Source organism: Lepidothrix coronata, unplaced genomic scaffold (assembly GCF_001604755.1).
Source record: "Lepidothrix coronata isolate B3197 unplaced genomic scaffold, Lepidothrix_coronata-1.0 Scaffold12, whole genome shotgun sequence".
NCBI lineage: Eukaryota > Metazoa > Chordata > Aves > Passeriformes > Pipridae > Lepidothrix > Lepidothrix coronata.
The window spans coordinates 180,695-200,466 of NW_016690192.1; the positions used below are offsets into that span (position 1 = coordinate 180,695).

Genomic DNA, 19,772 nt, shown 5'->3' on the forward strand with positions numbered 1-19,772 from the left:
AGAGAGAGATGTTTCCTACTCCACTTTGGGGTCATAGTCTAACTTAGTAAGCTCAGCCCCTTAAAGTTTTACTAAGTTTAAATAAGGATTTATACATTGGGAAAAATGGTGCCTGGACAAAAAAAAAAAATTAAAAAAAAGAGAAAGGGAAAGGAATGAGGAATGTAATATAACCACAGGAAAGCAGAGGTGTTTCCCTTTCACTGTTCTTAATTAAAACAAAGGCCTTCTCAGACCTCAAAAAAATTGGGGCAGCACCTTGATATCATGAAAGAATGGACACATCTTCTAAAAATACTGTGGCACTCATGTCTCACAAGATTGGCAGGAGTACCTGCCCTGAACTTTAAGTGGCAATACATCTCACTTGGGATATTTTTAGTTTTTCTGCATTTGTAGGCCAATCGTTCATTGTCACCTCATGAGACCTCCAATAGACTCAGCACATGATAAATTCCTCTGCCTACATTTAATGTCTCCAGAGAGAGATCCCAGGGGGGATGCTTCATGTGTAATATTTAAGCCAGGCTAATCTAATTTGGTAACCAAATGGCAAAAACTCTCCATGGCAGACAGAGTCTTTCATCCTTGCAACAAACCACATAGAACAAACTTTGGAATCACCCCAACTGGCAAAACTTGGCCTGAATAGGGAGTTTATTTTAGGTTTTAATTTTCTATTTTGTTCTGCTCGCAGTTAAAATAAATGGTATAAAGCTGGTTTATGAAAACACTACCAAGCACAAAAACCCTGTACCCAACAGTACTGCACAACATTTAGAGTTCTGCAGGGACCAGTATACATAGAGGGATTTTAATTTTCCATGGCCCGTAAGTGTTATAATCTCTATCAACTGCGTGCACTCTGGGACCATGACTAACACCATTGCTTGAACTCTGACTGGTTGTTGGCTTCCTTCTTCTGTCTTTAACACTGTTTTGAAACCCACATTTGATCCAATAATTTGGAGGGATAAGCAAGCTGTTCCTCTCAAGTTGAACCCACGGGTCTGATATAGGACAATGTGAAAATAAACCACAGATGTCTGTGAGTCCATGCAACGGGTGTGAATGGCCACAACTAATCTCAGGGACAAAGGCTTTCTCACTGGAGAAATTACACTGGTAGAGATTAAAAGGCAACACAGGACATTCCCACACCAGGACAATCTTCATGGGTTTGTCTACAAGTACTCCTTTCATCGCATCCATGGCAAACATAACAGCACATCTTGCTTGTTTATTCCATGTTTATCATTTGTGCTGTGCCTCAACACTGCAGGAATAGTTACAACCACAGGACTAACAGGAAAGGAGAAAGAAGAATCTATGTATTAAATGAGAATCTCAGAGTTTGCCATGAAGTATCAAACTGGTCTGGAAAGCAGATTTCTGCTCCGTTGAGAGTTTTTAATAGCTTTGGATAACTAAGATAAACGGAGACTGAAGGGCTGACTGAGACACATACAAAATTATTGAATTGTGACATGTTTGAGAAGTTATTTACTTTATAGAGTATTAATGTAAGGTCCACTTCCTCTTCATATATAAGCTCAAATATTACAAAGATTCTCCCCTCCCTCGCTTAATGAGGGGTCTACATTCAACAGCCCCCAAACATCTATAATTAGCTTTTTTGTAGGCACATTCCTAGGGAAGTCTTCCAGGCAGTACATTCCTTGTTCCAAGTAATAAGCAATAGGACAAGAGGAAACAGCCTCAAGCTGTGCCAGGGGAGGTTTAGATTGGATAGCAGGAAAAATTTGTTTACCAAAAGGGTTGTCAAGCACTGGAACAGGCTGCCCAGGGCTGTGTTGGAGTCACCCTCCCTGGAGGTATTTAAAAGATGTGTAGATGTGGCACTTGGGCACATGGTTCAGTGGTGGGATGGGCAGTGCTGGGTTAATGGTTGGACTCGATGATCTTGGGGGTCTTTTTGAACCTGAACCATTCTATGACTTTCCAGAGCCCAAGAAAAATCATGGAAATTCCACTCTCACCAAGCAAATGAGGCACATGTGGAAAGAAAACACAGGACATCAGAAAGGAAGAGGGGGAAGAGGAGACAAAGTGCTGGCTGGGATATTACTAAAAAAGCAACTGATTTGTTCTCAATCATCTGGCCCATCTGGAACAATTCTGCTCACCTGAGAAGTGTCATGGTTGAATATCACAGCATTCAGGTCTCCACAGTTGTAGTGCTTGATGAGATCTTCAGTGGTATATGGGGCCTGCAAACTACCTGCTCGAAGGCTTTCATGCTGGAGCAGAGTTTGGTTCAGAGCAAACAGCACCTGCAGAAACGCAGACAGAAAGGGAGAAGGTAAGTTAAAAATACCAGGAATCAAAACAGCAAAGCCTAAAGGACCAAACTTTGAAAAACTCTCCTGCACCTGAGGTCTATTCACTTGATCCATTCTGGCCCACAGTAACAAGGGCTGGTCTTCAGGCACTCCCAAATGGAAAAGCATTCAGATGCAAGGCCCCCTAATAGCAGAAGACCATATTATAGACCCCTTGATATTCCATATAGAGTATAACTTCACAATACATAAATATTGCTGGGAATTTTTGGGCTTTCTGGGCTGGTTAATTGGCTACATGACAGCAATTGGAATGAAAAAGCCCCTAAATGAGGAAACTTCTATTGCCTCTGACTGATTCCTGTCCCCTAACTTAAATCCAAAGCCCAAACTCACATAAAAGGTTTTTGATAAAAATCAAAATCTTCTGAAGTTCTGAAGTTACAGGTGTTGTATTGGGACTTTGTGCATTCCTGGAGTAGCAGAAACTTCAGGAAATTCATTATTAGCCTCCCTCCTTTAGTCTTTCCCCCTTCACCCACCCATCTGCAAAGTGAGCAGAGATAGAGATTTATAACACTGTCCCAGCAGACTAGTCCCATGTCCCCATCCCAAATTCGAAAAAAAACAAAAAACCAGAAGCACTCTTTACTGTGTAGATTTGGGTAACCAAAGAAATAAATATCCTTAAAGATTAGCTTTTGTTCCCCCCTTGCATCAACGAAAAAAAAACCCCAAAAATATTAAAAAAAACCAACAAAACCACACTCACCCCCCAAAAAAACAAACAAATAAAAAAACCCCTACTAAATTTCACATGAAGTACCACAAATCTTTTTAGTTTTGTGACAGACTGTAGGAATAATTTATACCATTCACTGAACCACCAAGACTGGGTTTTCATGTTCAGCTTTCCAAGAAGCTCACAAGAAAACTTGATAAAAAGTAGATGAATAAATCAGAAGAACAGCAGTTAAGACAGTTTCTCACAAATTATATAAATAAACACACTTTTACTAAAATAAAATTATATGTGGTGACAGTAAATTCAGATTTCTGGCAAATTATATCGATGTGTCATTTTTCATGAAAAGACTCCTGCATCCCTCAGTCTCACATTTTACCATTTTTTTAGCTTTTATGTTTTATAACAGCAGTGTCCTTCCCAAAGAATAATCATCATCTCCAAATCTGGGTGAAGTAAGCCATGCTGAGCTCCAGCTGGCCCAGCAAGGCTGCAGTCTGTGACACATATGCTTACTTACCTTCTTAAAGTTTAGCAACTTACCCACTTCAAGAAGTAAACCCCAGAGGAGTTGAAAATTAACAATGCATATTTTTATTTGCAGGATGGAAGTCCTTATTAGTTTAAAACTATGACTCCCATTGAATTTTATCTGAAGGTGAAGTAAACAGTCAATTGGACTGCATATGCCTCACATATATAACAAATAATTAACATTATTATTAATAATAATGTTAATAATATTAGGAATAATAAAGTATCTTCAGGGCACTAACAGCTTCAATACAAAGCTGTTAAATGCTAACTAATATACAAAAACTGGTCGAGGAAAAGCAAATGTTATTTTTTAATTTACTTTTTAAAAAAAAAAAAAGATGGTCTTTCAACTGAACCTGTTATACCTCAATTCAGCAATCGGTTCCCCATTAAGATCCAAGCCTAAAAGATTTCCTTGCCCAGATCTAAGGGTCTCTTTAGGCTTTTCTACAAAGAGATAAACCAGGACCACAGCCTGAAGTTAAGCATCTTCCTAACTTGGTTTTTCCCTAATTTAAAAAATATGCAAAAAATACAGTTTGAAAAATTTCTAACCTTTGAAAGGATCTGAGCTTTCTTCTTTTTCCCCTAAGGGCTACAGCTCGAAGAGGAAATGGTTCATCCCAGGATTTCCTGGGGATTCTAAACATTTTGACTAATAAAAATAAAAGCTTAGAAAAACATTGACAGGAAAAATGAGAGCAGAGGTTTTCCCAAAATGCTTTTAGCAAAATCCTTCTCATTTTTGATTTTTTAAACAATGGATGTTGCTGGATTTTTATATATGAAAATATGTATACACACAGGCACACACACATACACAAACCACCAGCAAACCCTGAGGGCAAGACAGTGTGTTTTATGATAAAATATCAAGATGGCAATAAACAAATCCTTACTTTACTCCCAATGCCTTTTTTTCCCTTCTTTTATTTTTTTTGTCTGTTATTTTGGCTTCCTGGGGAAACCAGTCCTGTGCATTAATGCTCTGGATCTGCCTGTCTCCTCCTAATAAATTTGGAACCTGTTAGTTGATTTTGGTCACATTTCCACAGGGTTTTCTTAAAGAAAATTGTCTGTGTGTTCCTTAAAAATCAGTGCCAGACTGCAGAAAAGCCCACAGTACGAGTTCACTCCTTATAAGACACCAAAGACTCCACATGAGAGAGAGTGAGTTCTTTGGAGTTTACAACAGAAGATGGATCCCCATGACCTGGTCCCAACATTTCATTAGTGCCAGCATGTTCATGCCCCTGCTCTCTGCCTCAGAGCAGCTTTGGGACCTAGATGTGATCCTGGACACCAGCTTGGGGACAGTCCTGTGCAGGGCCAGGAGTGGGACTCGATGATTCTTGTGGGTCCCTTCCAGCTCAGCACATTCTGTGATTCTGTGATCCAGCACGCTGCTGCCACCGGGGGAGAGCCCACCACTGGGTTCAACCCACTGCCCCAAAAACAGCTCAAGAGGCTTTATTTCAGGAGGAAAGTTAAAATCAGAAATTCAAACACTTGAATATGCTAAAGGAAAACTGTAATACTTAACAGATTTATACAGAAGTCTTGCTTAATCAACCCATAACCACCATGGGTTTAGATTGGACAGCTCTAAACAAATTTAAAGAGAAGCGGGGTCTCGTCACAGTCACTGCTTGTTGGCTGGATTTGTAGACCACTTCCTTCAGAGTCAGGTTAAAGCCATCTTAAAACCTGAATTTATTTTTCCTTACTGTTCAGATAATGCCACAAAAACAACGCTGTTTCCTTTCCTTCTCTCTATCTTAATATCAATGACCCCACGACCTCCAGCCTAAACCCCTATCTGAGTTAAATCTCCCAGAGGTGCCTGAGATTACTGAACAAGTGATGACTTCAAAATAAACACACTTAAGAGTGACTGCCTATACATAGTCCCACCTAATAAACAGAGCAGACAGGATTTGTTCTGGGAAGCAATGGGAAGTTATGACTTTGGCTCTGGGAAAGTGCATTTTTATTCACACAATTTATGGTCCTCACCCTGGTGTGCTTTGAAGACGTTTTTGCACGTCTGCCTCTGGCCCCCACTGTTTTTGGCTGATCAACCTTTTTATCTGAGTGGTGCCATTCACCCAAAACACAGATTTTATTTGGGTGTTTGCAGACACCAGCTCAGCCCTTAGGGCAGACCTAAGGGTCCTGCTTCACTGACAGTGAGAGCGGGTCCCACCAGTCCTACACAGCACCAGGAACCACTGGCCCAGACGCTTCAGGAGTTATTTTGCACAGTCTGTGGCCATGACAAGCACAAGGGGCTGGACTGCTGAGACCCTAGCTAACAGCTGTACTGATTACCTTGACACTCAAACAGTATTCTCCCTCTCCACACTCATCAAATACAGCATCATTCCTTTTTATATCAGCTGCGGGCAGGTGGACCTGTCTACCTGTGGAACCCAGAGGAAAGGTTGCCAGGTCCACCTCTTTTGTCTGACTAAGGTCCCAAATAGTGGCACAAGGGGAAAACAGCTTTGTGGGAGCACTTAATAGGCCACATTAAATTAAGATAAGGAAATGTTTCTAGCAGATAAAGTTCTTAAGCAGTCCCAAACCTTCCTATGAAATATATTGCTAATAAAACAGACAACAAATTCAGGAATTAGAACAGAAGAAATAAGTTTTTTGTTAAGCTTAAGACAAACTGGACCTGTGTTTTTCTGGTCTGTCTGCTATACAGGAGACTTGAGGATGAAAGGCAACCCTAGGAAAACTCTCAGGCCAAACTTAGCATCCACAGGACTCCAGTAGCTGGAGTTACAGGATGACCCCTGCACAGACCCATGATTAATAACAATACCACAAAAACAAGTACTTAAATTTCATGCTATGATGTCAACTCTTGAGCAGGCAATGTATTGTTTTCCTTTACTCTCTCTTTTGGACACATGCCACCACAATGCAAATACTAAACAAGCATTACTGGAAGTGTTTGAGTGACTATATCCTGTCACTGCCCAAATTGCAATTCTGGAAAAGAAATGCCCCCTCTCCTACTCTTCAAAACAAACTGCAACATAAATATTGAGATATACAGTTCTGCAGGGGTTCTGCTTTTGTAGTTATCCTAATCCGTAATCAAATAGAAAATCAAATATACAGTTTCAGGTCAAAATAGTGACTTGGGGAAAAAAAAAAAAAGAAAAACAACCAAAAATGCAAGTCCCTGATTTTCCAGATTAATGAAATGCAATAAAAGTGCTTGCCCAAATCTGTTCAGTTCCATTGGTTTCCAGAAGACGGGTTTCCCCTTTCCTTGAATCTCTTGTGCTGTTGCTAGGAATTAGTGAGCTGTGAAACTCACCTAATGAGGTCAGCATCAGGAAATAGCTTTGGAAAAACAGGTCCTGGGGGAACTACTAAAGGACTCCCCCAGTGTCCAAACGAAATCCTGGATGCATCGGCACATTGTACAGCCGGGGCTGTGAGAGGAACATGCCCGACTTTGTTGTTGTTTTTCCTATAAAGGGACAGCTAAGGAAAGTGAAACTATTAACTCATCCACTGGAATTTCTACTCACAAACCATGCCCCCTGTTAAAGCTGCTCATAAAAGCCTTTCGGCTAGTTAGTTCCATATGTTCCCCAAACCCGCAGTTATTGCTTCTGAAAGGCAGGAGTAGTTAACAGTCTGCGGCTTGGCACTGACCAGGGAGACCTAAGGACCTCGCTTTTCCCCCCTCCCTTTCAAACTGCCAATTACCCAGCTTAATAAAACAGTTTGAATCTGACCAAGGTGCTTGGAGGAACCCCGAGCCACCACCCGTCCTACGGCTTATCCCTGACGGTGACGCACGGACACGGCCCAGGGCAGAGCAGTCACGCTACTGATGTGCAGTCCTGGGGCTAAGACTGGTTTTCTTGGTTCTGGGAAAGCTGCAGGGAGACTGGGACTCCAGCCTTCAGCCCTACATGCCCAAAGCTCCTGCCGAAGTTGATTTCCAACCACCTGACTTCAGCCCTCTGACTCCCCTCTTTATGCAGAGTTCCCATTATGAACTTGCACATGCAAAAGTTTTTTTTTTTTAAATTTTATTTGCACTGTGTTTTGACTGAATCAAGGCATTTAAAAACAACGTGAAATTTTTAAACAGAAAACACTGCAGTGTGCGTGTCACTCCCATTCCCTCAGCCCCAAGACCCCAAAACCAGAGAAGGACTCTCCTGGTTCATGGCAGCTGTCACACATTCCCTGGGCTGACCCTACTACACTATTGCTTCTGCACCAAGTTCCAGACTTCTGCAGGGCTGGGGCAGGCAAATGGTTCAGACAGAGCCTGGACAGCAGCTGTTTAGGGTTTTAGTGGGTTACCTGACAGAACAGGCCAGATAGCTAGTTTGTGGTCTTAGATGCAAGTCTTCTCTTGCACAAGGTCATTAAGACAACGAACAAAGACCATGGAATTAATTTCTGCCTTGAAAACACTCTAAAAACATATACTCTCTCTATATATATACAACCACACACCCACCATAAACACCACACCCACCTTAAATAGGTCAAAAAAAACCCAAATAAAGTCTTAAACATATAAACTGAAGTCAGCAGCAGCTGTAGCAAAGACACCATTGGAAGGAGGACAAGATCTGAAAACTTTTCTTCTAAAGGTAGTGAACTCTGTTACTTTCTAAAGGTACTTAGAGTCCATATTAATGTAGAAGAAAGAGAGGGCGGAAAAGAGCTTTGATATGGAATTTCCATCCTTTCCCCTTTTGTGAATCACCACACTGTGGTGGAAGGATGTTTTAGTTTCAATGCCCTCACCACATCATCAGCATAGTCTCTTTTGCCAGTAACTCAGCTCGATGTCCAACCAGTCAGGGTGTAAGTGAGCAGCGACTCTGTAGGATAACTCTCTGCTTTGGTCAATGTCCAAATGCAACCTTAGGGAAACAAATTAATAAATAACAGGATCTACAACTTAATCAAAACTGAAACATTGGAAGGGACAGAATTACTTCTGTTAAATTTGCATTCTAAATGTAGGGTTTGTGTAGATTTTGTATGTGGGATTTACTCACATCCAGTACTTCTGCATCAGTCTAGTTTCTCAGCTGTACCGAGCTCAGTAGATTAATTTTGATGAGTAAACCTGTCTGAAAGGCTAAATATTTTCCCCAAATGAGTTACACTCGGAGCAGTTTAATTCTGCAAGTGTTTTTTCAATGAAGTGCAACCAGTTTCCAGCAACCAACACCCTTGCCCAGCAGTGATGGCTTGCAGGTCCAAGTGACACTGGTTAGACCTCTGGACTGCAGCCTTAGATCTTGTCAACAAAAAGGTTCACTTGGACATGGCCCTGCTGCCTGTTTGGTGATGCCGTGGGCTTGGCTGCCAGCCTGGCTCCTCCATACCTCTGGGTCCCCACTCTGTTTCTTCCTGTGCCACCACCCCAGCAAGCCCAGCTCGGCCTCCAGTTCCACTTAGACATTCCCGTCCTGGGGGTATCTCACCACTTGCTAGTCAAGAGAAAACCTCTATATTCCAAAACCCAAATGCTGCCTCAATGTCAGGGAAACTCACTCCTCGACACCCCTCCCGTGTAACACAAGAGCTCTGTGGGCACTGGAAGTTTGTGAGGAGGTTTCTGGAGAAGAGCAGTGCTCCGGGAGCAGTGCCACGAGGGCTGCAGCACGTTGCTAAAAGGTGTCATTGAAACAAGAACAGTCATCCCAGATAAGTCCAACACTCCCCAAAAGTGTCTGGTAACAGATACTTTGGGAAAGCACGTAAGAAATGAGGTGAGCAGAGGGTGAACTTTTCTCAGACAACACTTCCCATCTTTTGGAAATCTGCCAGTTGGGGGAGGTTGTGGATCAAAATACCTCTTCTGCTATCACTCCTTCCCACCCACCTCCCTGCTCCCCATGCCTCCACCTCAAAATTATCCCTGTGCTTGGTTGCACCATTCTATTGAAGAGCAGCCATCTGCCTGATGTGTGCACAGAGGAGCTCACAGCCTGCTACTTTGCTCAGCAATGGCATTCCCCAAATGGATGCCTGGCAGGACGCCCAAAGGGCAGTGCCCACGATCACTTTTCTCCACCTTAAATGGGCACATTGTCCCTGCTTTCGGGATCTTCACCTTCAAAGGGGGCACATGAAATCCTTCCCAAGAACCTGAAACTACATTTGTGCTCTTGACTCATAAGTAAAATTGTTACTGGGCCCTTCTGGGGTTTCAATTTTTCTTTTTTGTGTGCACCGTAACAGAAGGAATGTGGGAACGTGCCCCGAGCTGAGCGTACCGGTCGGCCCCGGTGACGAGTGAGCAGCAATGAAAGGGGCACCCTCATGGAAAAAAGCACAGCTCTGGGGGCGGTTTGGGGAACTCCTGGCTTTAGGCATCCAGCCTGAGATATTTTTTAAGAAGTCTGGTTTCATGACATGTTAAGCATCCACCCATTGAAAAGTGCAACCTGTCCTGGGTGTATTTAATTTGGGGTTTATTCATATTACTGCTTAATTTTGAACTGTTGCTTTTTAATTACCAGCTGAAGCTACACAGTAAAATGGACTAGCCCCACAGGCATGTTTTTCTTTCTATTATATTACAGTGAGGCAGCAGATTAACTCCTTCAGACATCCCAGCTTAACACCTCGTGATGCCAGCACAGCCCCTTTCCAGACTGCTGCTCCTGAAGCAAGAACAGCTGAAGGGGACATATATCTTTATGTCCTGTATTTCCAACTCCCAGCCCGGGGTATCAGCACAAGCAGGTGCCAATTTCAATACGTGTCAGCATGCTGGAGAGTAAATCACAGCCCATCGGGAAGGAGAGCAATTTCCAGTGAGCCAGGTGGAGCTGCAACCTCTGGCCAAGGACAAACACTTTGGGGCAGCAACTGTCTCAGTTTTCCAGTCTCCATGTGAGTGCAACTGAGTTGACAGCTGTAGAAAACGGAATGTTTCCTAAGCCTGAGGGGAACTGCATCCTCCTGAGGTCAGCAGGGAAAGGGGAAAAAAAAAATTAAAAAGTCAAGATTTGGAACAACGTGAGAAAAGGAAGCCTTCAAGAGGAAGCAGGGAGCTGAACTCATAAGGGATAAGCAATTGTGGATTGTTGGTTTTTCTTTCAGATTAGCATTATCTCAAGTTTGAATTAATTTTATTATGCAAGATGTTTTTGCATAATAAACAGTAGCCAGTTTATTATGGCTGGTTATTATTTTGCATAATAACAGTAGCCAGTTCCCAGTAGTGGGAAACAGTAGCCAAGCATGGGTGCTACTGTCTGCTAATAAAGACAGGGCTTGATCTGGCAGCCTGCTCTCTTCAGGTCTTCCTCACCCAGAGAAAACTCCTCTCATCAGCCAGGACAGATGGTGGGACCCCATCTGTACCAGCTGTTGCACAATGATCCCCAGGTGGCCTCACCAGGACAGAGCCTCTTTCCCCCTGGAAATTCACAGTTCTATCCTCAGGATCAGCCTCAGGGTTATAATGCAGACCTCGTAAAGCACCTGTGATGGGCAGTGCACTATGTGCAGGCTCCCTCTCCCAGAGCTGCTCCATCAAAGCAAAAAGGGCTGGAGCCACTGCTGGTGCTCCCCAAATTACGTTCTGATCCTCCCACTGACAGCCAGAGGGTTTTGGGGTGCAGAGGCAGCCTGTGTGCCAGCAGCTCATGCCTTAGGCCACCTCCTCTTCCAGCAGAAAGGCAGCACTAACAGACAGTGACATTACAGCCCTTGTTAACAACAGATGGCCACAAAACCACCACAAACAACTGCTCAGAGGCGTTTCTTTATCAAAGCCTGGGAAAGGGCACCAAAGATGATCAATCATAATTCACTGGGAAGGCAAGCAGGCACTTTTTGGGAGGGTAGAGCTGGAGCTACACCACTGTACTCCTCAGAGGCAGCCTGCAGGGTCCCTCTGTGGGGAAGCCTGGGTTGAATATGACCCCTTAAAACATTCTGATGGATCCACATGCTGTGACTGGTACATGGAGCTGCCACCCTCCCCACAAGCCCTGGAGCCAGCCCGTGCTGCGCTGGAGGAGCTGCCACCACCAATCTCATTTCCAGGTCTCTGTTGAAGAGGACAGGCAGGGAAAGCTACAGATGGAGCCAGGAATTTAACAAGAAATAAATGCAACAATTCCTGCTCCAGGGGCCTTTCTGAGGGAGATGCAGCAAAGGGACAATGTACAGACAGAGGTGCCCAAGACAAAAAAAAAAAGTCATTTTGGAGCTCAGGGCACATGGGGAAGAGGGGAAGCATCCAATCCCTTATGGGGAGTGCATATTACAGCCCTGATGCACTGTACAGAATTTTTGCCTGGAAGGAGCAAGTTACATGACAATTATGGAAAATTCAGTTAGCCAGGGAAAGAAGGTGACCTACCCATCAAATCACAGCAGCTCAAATTTCTAATATCTACTTGTAGCCAAGCACTTGCCTTCAAATTAAGCAGAGGCCAAGAATAATTACTTATTATTCACTGAGATATTTACATCAATTATTTGGCACATAAATTCAGCTAACAAACAGCTTCAAGGAAACTGTAATCTATTCACAGTCAAGTTACCAAGACAGAAGATACTTATAAAAATAATTATTTGTAGCCAGCTTCTCTGTTAGCTTTCAAAGTCAGAATGATAAATTCAGTCACTTTATTTTCTACTATATATTAAGCTCCCTCAATCTAAGTCTACTGTTTATGAATTGTGGGAGGTTATCTTTCAAGAGATGGCTATAACTGTTATATTTTCATTGTCACTGAAACTAAAAGATCTTATTTCTTGAAGCTTTTTTAAGCCTAGGCTAAACAGTCTCCACTCCAGTCAGAGAATGTCTATAAAATCAGCTACCAGTGAGGATATGCTGCTAAGGAATCAAGAAGAGAGTTCTCAGATTTTTGCTCTCCTGGGCAGAGCCAAGAATCAGATATTGCTGTAAAACATTTAGATAAACTGGCAACTTCTGAAGAAAGCCCTTCATTTAAGTAACACTTCCGTTTTCTTTTTTCTCCTAAGAAGAAAGGATCTAGAAGAATATTCACTTCACAGCTTCAAATATTCCTCCCATATGTGGGGATATTTCCTCACATAAATAAATAATAATAAAAGTAATTAATACTGTTTTCAGGCATTATTCTGGTCCACATACACAAACAGCAGCAAAAATACCTGAAAGAGATCTGTCTCAGGTTCACCTTCTGCCCCTTTAGCCACATCTCCTCCCTCCTTAGATGCTGTTCCAGAAGTTGAGCCAAACAAACTCTTTCCCCCTCTCCTCTTTTTTCTTGCCTGTTACGTGGCTCTGTAAATACACCCATGGCTAAGCAAGCACACACTGCTATCCCCTGAAGCACACATAAATGCCCAGCAGGTTTTTCCCTCCCCAGCTGTGCTTCACCGGGAAGATTCCCAGAAATCCTACAGCCACTAAGGACATTGCACATGAGGACGTGGCTCAGACAAGCCCTAAAGACCCCAAGGGGAGAAAAAGCAACTCCTGAAAGTAAATCGCTTTGCTGTTGCCCTGGAGTAATGTGGATGAATAGCAGCCTTTTGCACAATCCTGACTCTGGGGCTGGAGCCGAGAGGCTTCAGCTGACTATTCTACCACAGGACAGCAGGGAAGACATCCAGGGAGGAATCCCAAAGCAGGGGTGTGGGTACTAAGCACAACAGAGAGGATTGCTTCCAGGTTTGACTTCACTTCCTAAGCCTGACTCCTAGGAGCACAAGGAGTTTCAGAGCCAGTCTCATCTGGTGTAATTTAGCATCGTCCTGATGATTGACACGCGCTGAAATCCTGCCTGCACACCCCGGAGGAGGAGACGGGGATGATGCAGGGGGTAGGAAATGACATCCTCCACAAACCTGTGGGGGATCAGCTCACTCTGGAGATAACATCTGTTCTGCATTTCTTCCCTGCCCATGATCTTTTTACCTTCCATAAAGTAGGTGAGATGGGGAGTAGGTTCAGGTGGCTTTATAGGCCACTTTCTTTGCAGATGGAAGTTGATCAGCTTAATGTGCCCCAACCACGCTTTGCTAGCTCACCCAGCAGGGAATTTTGCCCTGAGTTTATATTTTGCTCAAGAGCAGTTATGCTTGCCATTTAATTGTTCCTCAAATTTTGAGATATAATTATAGAATTCTAAGAAACTTAGCTCGGATTTTGAGTAGCAAGTGCTCAGGACCACTTAGAAACAAGGTGAAGCTCTGGAATTATGCATTGAAGGCACAAGCAATAAGCACATCTGAGAAAAATGTCAGAGAGTTTATATAGAGAGGCAAAAATTGAATAGATTGCAAAAGAAGTTGCTCAGGAAAAATACTTTACTGAGTTCTGGTAAGTAGAAGTTACTGGATTCAAGACATTAGGATACAAACATTACTAAAACAAAGACTTCATGGAGTCTTGTTTAAATTGCAAATCCTGACTCTCTTTTTTTCTGATGGGGTGACCTCTCCTTTTTGCTTTTAGGAAACTAAATTACATTTTAGTTTGCCTGTTTTCATCACATTTTGCTTTGGGCACAAATGACTGAGAGAAAAAGCTCTGCTCTTTCTGTGCTGATAGAAACTGAAAAGAGATTAACCAAAAAGCAATAAACTATTCCCTCTGAACTGTAAGCCCTAAATTTTCTTATTAATGTCTACCCACACTAATTTGAAACTTAGCAAGGCTGGTTTTCGCCAAGGCTGTCAGCTGAAATAAGCTAGTTCTGTCCTCGTAGGCTGCATTTGCCAAAGGTCTTTCTGCTTTCAAAACACTCCCCCTCCACCAAATATATCAAGATTGTTGCCCTTTTCAGAATTTCCCACAGGTACATGGTGATGTTAAAGAGAGAGCAAAAATATCATGGTATTTTTCAACCTATTATCTTGGGAATGCTTTGTACAGAGGAATGTCAGAGTGAAGTCAAGCCCCATGCATAGCTCTGAAGGTAGAGGGATGAGTGTAGGAGCCAGTGACTTGCAAAGATTGCAGACCAGAGTCATTAAAGAGAGTCCTGAGAGTAGGGGAAGGACTCCTGATGCAAGAAGACACTAGTTGTAGACAGATCCACAAAATCCCTTTCAATTACAATGGGAGTTGCTCAAGAAAAGCAAGCCCCATTGTCTTCTCTTTGGACTTTTCATAAGAGCATTGGGAATGGCAGAGCAGATGTCCCTGTAGCATCCCATGAAGGCTTCAGCCCATCCCTGGCACTTTTGCCAGCCTCTTCTCTAATAAATTCAGAAGCTCTGGCACATAAAGGTTTCCAGATGATACTGCAAGCCACCTATTCAGGACTAACTCGAGTCCCCTTGCCTCTGTTACACTGCATGACTAAGAGACCAACTCCCAGCTGGCACTGGCATTCCTCAGAACTGGTCCTCCTGCCTACCATGCAATCTTGGGCAGAGTTTGACCCTTTGTATTCTCAACTAAATGTTACCAGATGGATGCATCAGTTCAAAGGCTGGTGGAAACAATTAAGATTACAGGAAGCTGCATTTATCCTTCTACCTATAGCACTGAATTAATCACGGCTGATAGGGATCTAAGCAGAGCAATGAGGTCTTGCCTTCCTATCCCACTCAAGGCTCTGATTTATATCACTACCTGTCAAGAGATGGCAGAAGATTGCCCAGTAGCTGCTGAATACTTCTCTCCCACCCTCTCCCTCTCCTGGGGAGACAAATATAAGCCAGGACATTCCTGCTCTGCTCAGGATGCCATGAAACCTAACCTCCTGTTGACACAAGCATTAGGCCCCAGGACTGTATAACAGGTCACTGACAGAAAGATATAAGATAGAGCTTCCAAATTTGGCTGGCCACACACAGGCAGGCACTGGAGTGGGCGTGCTGCTGGCTCCCAGAGCCTGCATACCTGTGAAGGACACCCAATAGCTGAGGGACACCCATGGGCACAGCCCTCGTCAAACACTTTTTCAGTTGTGTCTTCTGGTAGGTTCAGTGGCCGATGCTGCTTGAGATTTTTATGGGGCTTTTATTAGCTGTTTCCTTACCAGGTTTCAAAGGTTGGATTTCATTCTAAACACAGGAAAAATCCAGGGACCGCTGGACAGCTGTGTCCCTACAGCCTCTATTAAAAGAATGATAAAGGGGGAATGCCAGAACCCATCCAATACTGGATGAGACTGGAAGTCTGAATGCCCACACGTGAATTTCAATATTTGGGCTCAAGTAAGTTAAACCTTCAGGGCTCTGCCAGCAGTCTAGTGTCAAGGACTGCAAGGGGACCCTCAGTAACTGTGAGCTCAGTGCTTTCTTTGGAAGCAGATCTCCCGAAGGCTGGTTCCTCCCTCTTCCAGCGACACACTGATGCCCACATTTCATGTCAAGCATGAAATGGGAATGGATCTGTTACCATACATTGAGCATTTCTCCATCTGTGGGAGGCAAAGCAAAGACAAACAAGGAGGCTTGAGTCAACACAAGGGTTAATTTAAGAACTGAGCTTGCTTAAAATAAAAGTTGTCACCAATCAAAAAGAACAAGTAGCCATTGAAGAGAAAACTGTTGAGATTTATGGGACCCATTCTAGAGACATAAAAGGGGAGTCAATCATCATCTGAAGTTTATTTTTTTAATAAGAGCTCCTCAAACATTCCCTCCACTTTTCATTGGCAGAAACATAAGCTTGTGGCTGTGAAGAAGTTAAAAATTAGGGGTTTCCTAAGTGTGAGCAGAATGCATGGCTGCTCTGTATGACCCTGGCTACTCTAACAGCTACTGCTAATTCCCAGTGGAAGCATCAATAGCCTGTGAAATAGACTCCTTTCTTTTCTTGTACAAATTATTCCTTTATATTTTTGAACTTCTGAACCTCTCGGCTTAATAACAACTCCACAAGAAAGAAGGAAAATAATTGAGTGTTTATAACAACAGGCATCTTTTTTGATTATCATCCCAGGCTGTGGCACTTTCGGTTTAGGGAAGCCTGAGTTGTAGCAGCTCTGCAAAACCATTCAGGAACAGGATGAGGAGAGGGATGGGAAGGACATCTCCTCCTACAGAGGAATTGTGGCCATTGGACGTTTTGAAAATTTCCCAAACATACAGTTTTACTGTCTTCCACCTACTCCCTAAACTATAACCTACCCACTGACTACCTGTTTGAGTGACAAGCAGAAATTAAAACCCTGCCCACCCTCGTGTGCTCCAGCCTTGCAGCCTGCAAATGAGCTGCAACACATCAGAATGTGGGCCATAAAAAGTTGCAAAACAAAGCAAGACAAAAACCTTAACAACCCACCCACAGATGCAAGTAAAAAAGAAACAAAACAAGGGAAAATAATAGGAATAAACTGTCTTTAGCCTCTTTCTTTTTCCAGTTGTAAATGGAAACCAGTGTGACAATGCTGTAACAGTTGACAGGGTTTATTTTTCTCTAGAAGATCTACAGTTGTTGGACTCCTCACTACCTCCCAAAAGACTTATATGGCTTTCAATTTAAAAAGGCTAACACTAGGAAATGTGTTTAATCAATGGAAAATGGCAAGGCCAGGCTCAGGAAGCGCTCATCTTCCTCCAACAGTCAGTTTAACAAGCATTAAATCACTGATTATTACATTCTAGATAATTTGTTGCCCAGCATCATCACTTTCTTGATTAATATCATGCTAACTCATAATAATGATAGATTCATAATAGTAAGCTTGGCAATTCATATTCAGAACTAGACACCCAGCCAGGACACAATCCTGTACCCTCTCAGGTCAGCAGTGCAGCACAGCCCAACCCTTTTAAAGGAAGATTATGACAAACCTGAACATCAGATGAGCTTTGTAAGGCCCTGGCCCATAAAACCCAGGAGCATTTCCTTGAGAAGGCTCAAGCTAGAGGTGCTACCACCTACACTTTAGCAGAGCCCACCACTCAGAGACACATCTTTGCCTGACTGTCAGCAAGGAGAGTAAAAGTCTGCTTCACTGGAGCAGCTTCCTGTCAATAAAACTCAGTCCAACACTGGCTTGGCTGAAATTGGGCTGTGTAAATCAGAGTTCAGCATCCTTGAGTTTTTCAAATATTTGCCTTTACAGCAGTTATTTACAGGTGATATTTTCTGAGGTTCTCACTGCTGTAATCTAGCAGTAACTCTTTCAAGCTGATGTGTTTGCACCAAGCTACACCACTCCATCGTTTACTCCATGAAGTGAGTGAAGGACTCCTACTTTCTTTGCCTATACATTACAAAAATCCACCGAAGGGACAGATTGAGAAGGACCAAGTTTAACAGTTTCTTATTGGTAACGGAGACATTTCCTTCAGAGAGACATATTTATTTAGACATCTTTCCTTTCTCCTTGTTGGGGGTTCTTAAATGCAGCTTCAGAAATCCCTGAGGCCAAGCTAAATCCCTACTAAATTTGTTCCATAAAATGAGGTTCCCTGTGGTTGGAACATGTTGATGGTGTAGGATTCGAGTGGCAGCCACCGCCTGCCGCTATCCCAACCACTGGCATTTAAATTGAAGTTCATTCATCACATGCTTATGGTCAGACCTAACCATAAATGAGACACTCCACAACTTTGTTCTAAAATATTTATTACTTTTGAGTTAACTACATTAAGATGGAAAATAAAATGCAAACCTGAAACCCCAAACAAGAAACAACACTTGCATCTCAGTAAAATGCTGAGCAGGAAGGTCTTGGGCTACTGTTCCCCTATGTACAGGAGATGTAAAGGATCCCTCTCACTTCCATCAGTGGGCATTTATCCCGCAGGCAGTAAGTGGATGATTTCCAGTATATTTCTTCACCCTTGAAAATTAAGTGTATAAGGCAGTGGAAGCCTGAAGGGATGAGAATGCACTTCTCCCCATGTTAGTTTTGCAACCTTCTTGTTCAAGGCTACTGAATTTATTGTCTGTTCTTACAACAGGTGACGGACAGGGTACAGGTCTCCAAGCCATTATGTTGCTACAAGTCCTGTGAAAAAAGCTGATGAGCCAGAGATGATGTGAAGGGAAGGCTGAGCAGCAAACGCAGCCCCCAGGGAATCCATGCAGGACTTGATCCTAGAGATGCCAACCCTGGAGAGATGATGCTTCTCCTTGCTCTCCTCTGCACAGACAAGGTGTTTGGGCTTCAGCTGGGGCTGAATTAGAAGTGTGGTCAGGCAAGTTTCTATCACAACCACCCACAAAATTGTTGTGCTGTTCCAGCCCTAATTCATATGAGAACTCTGCCAACATGTCTCAGTAGTGACTTGCAGTGGAGTTAGAAAGAAAGAAAGTTTGTGCCCAGTGGTAAAGACACTGACTTGTGCTTAGATGATGTGGGTTTGCTTTCCTGATGTGGGTTTGGATAAATCCCCTTTGGTAAGAGGAGAGTGAGACACAATGGGTTTCCTTCTTTGAAGGAGTGACAGGAAGATAGAGATGAGTCACTTGGTAAAGCCTCATGAACCCATGTCCCAAAGGAGTGTGATGCATGGAGATGGGAAGAGCCAGTCATAGAGAGGAGCTGTCTTCAATTAGCATGGAATTTTCTGCCACAGCATTGCTGCTTTCCAGGCTAAAGTCTCAGACACTTCACAGTAATGGGTCTTCAAATGGTGGACATTTCATTCCTTCCAAGTACTCAAGCGGAGCAACATTCACACCAACTTTTCCACTTTCAAGATGAATGAGAAAACTCCCTTCAGCAAATATTTGAATCACTTTTCCTCCTCTTGACACATTAAAACAATAAGAAAAAGTCACAGCCATCACTTCTCCATCAGTAACAGTAAGGAAAGAACATTAGGCAAAAAAATCCAAACAGAAAAACACAACAAAAGTGGTTTGTTCCTCTTGATATAAATTGTTCTTTTAAATTGAGTGGGCAAAAATCCACATAAATGCGCCAGAGCAATAGGAAACTTCTGCATTTTGGTCCAATTTCTTTTAAAGTATATGGCAATCCCAAGATTGATTTCTATGGGTCTTGGATCAGACCCACAAAGAATTCAGCATTTTCCAGGTTAGAACGGAAGCTCTACAAAAACACCTTCCCAGAGTTCATTCCAGGTTTTGATTTCAGGAACGTGATTGAGAAGGTTTCAAACAATGTTGAAATTCCCCTCCTGAAGTCCAAAGGGGAAAATGAAAAGGGGCTTGAACAATTCCAAGTGAAAAAGCCAGCAAAGCTGCTGAATCAGCTCTCCTTATGCTACAGACTGGATCTGTATAAGAG

At 43.0% G+C, this 19,772-nt stretch overlaps 1 protein-coding gene across 1 annotated transcript in view; it reads right to left on the reverse strand.

Moving 5' to 3' along the window:
• Positions 1 to 19,772, reverse strand: part of LOC108492900 (metalloprotease TIKI2-like) — a 273,870-nt gene that overhangs the window by 123,670 nt on the left and 130,428 nt on the right. Inside the window, exon 3 of the mRNA XM_017805752.1 lies at positions 2,148 to 2,294. Within this exon, the coding sequence (XP_017661241.1) occupies positions 2,148 to 2,294 (147 nt within the window). The remainder of the gene's footprint in view (positions 1 to 2,147; positions 2,295 to 19,772) is intronic.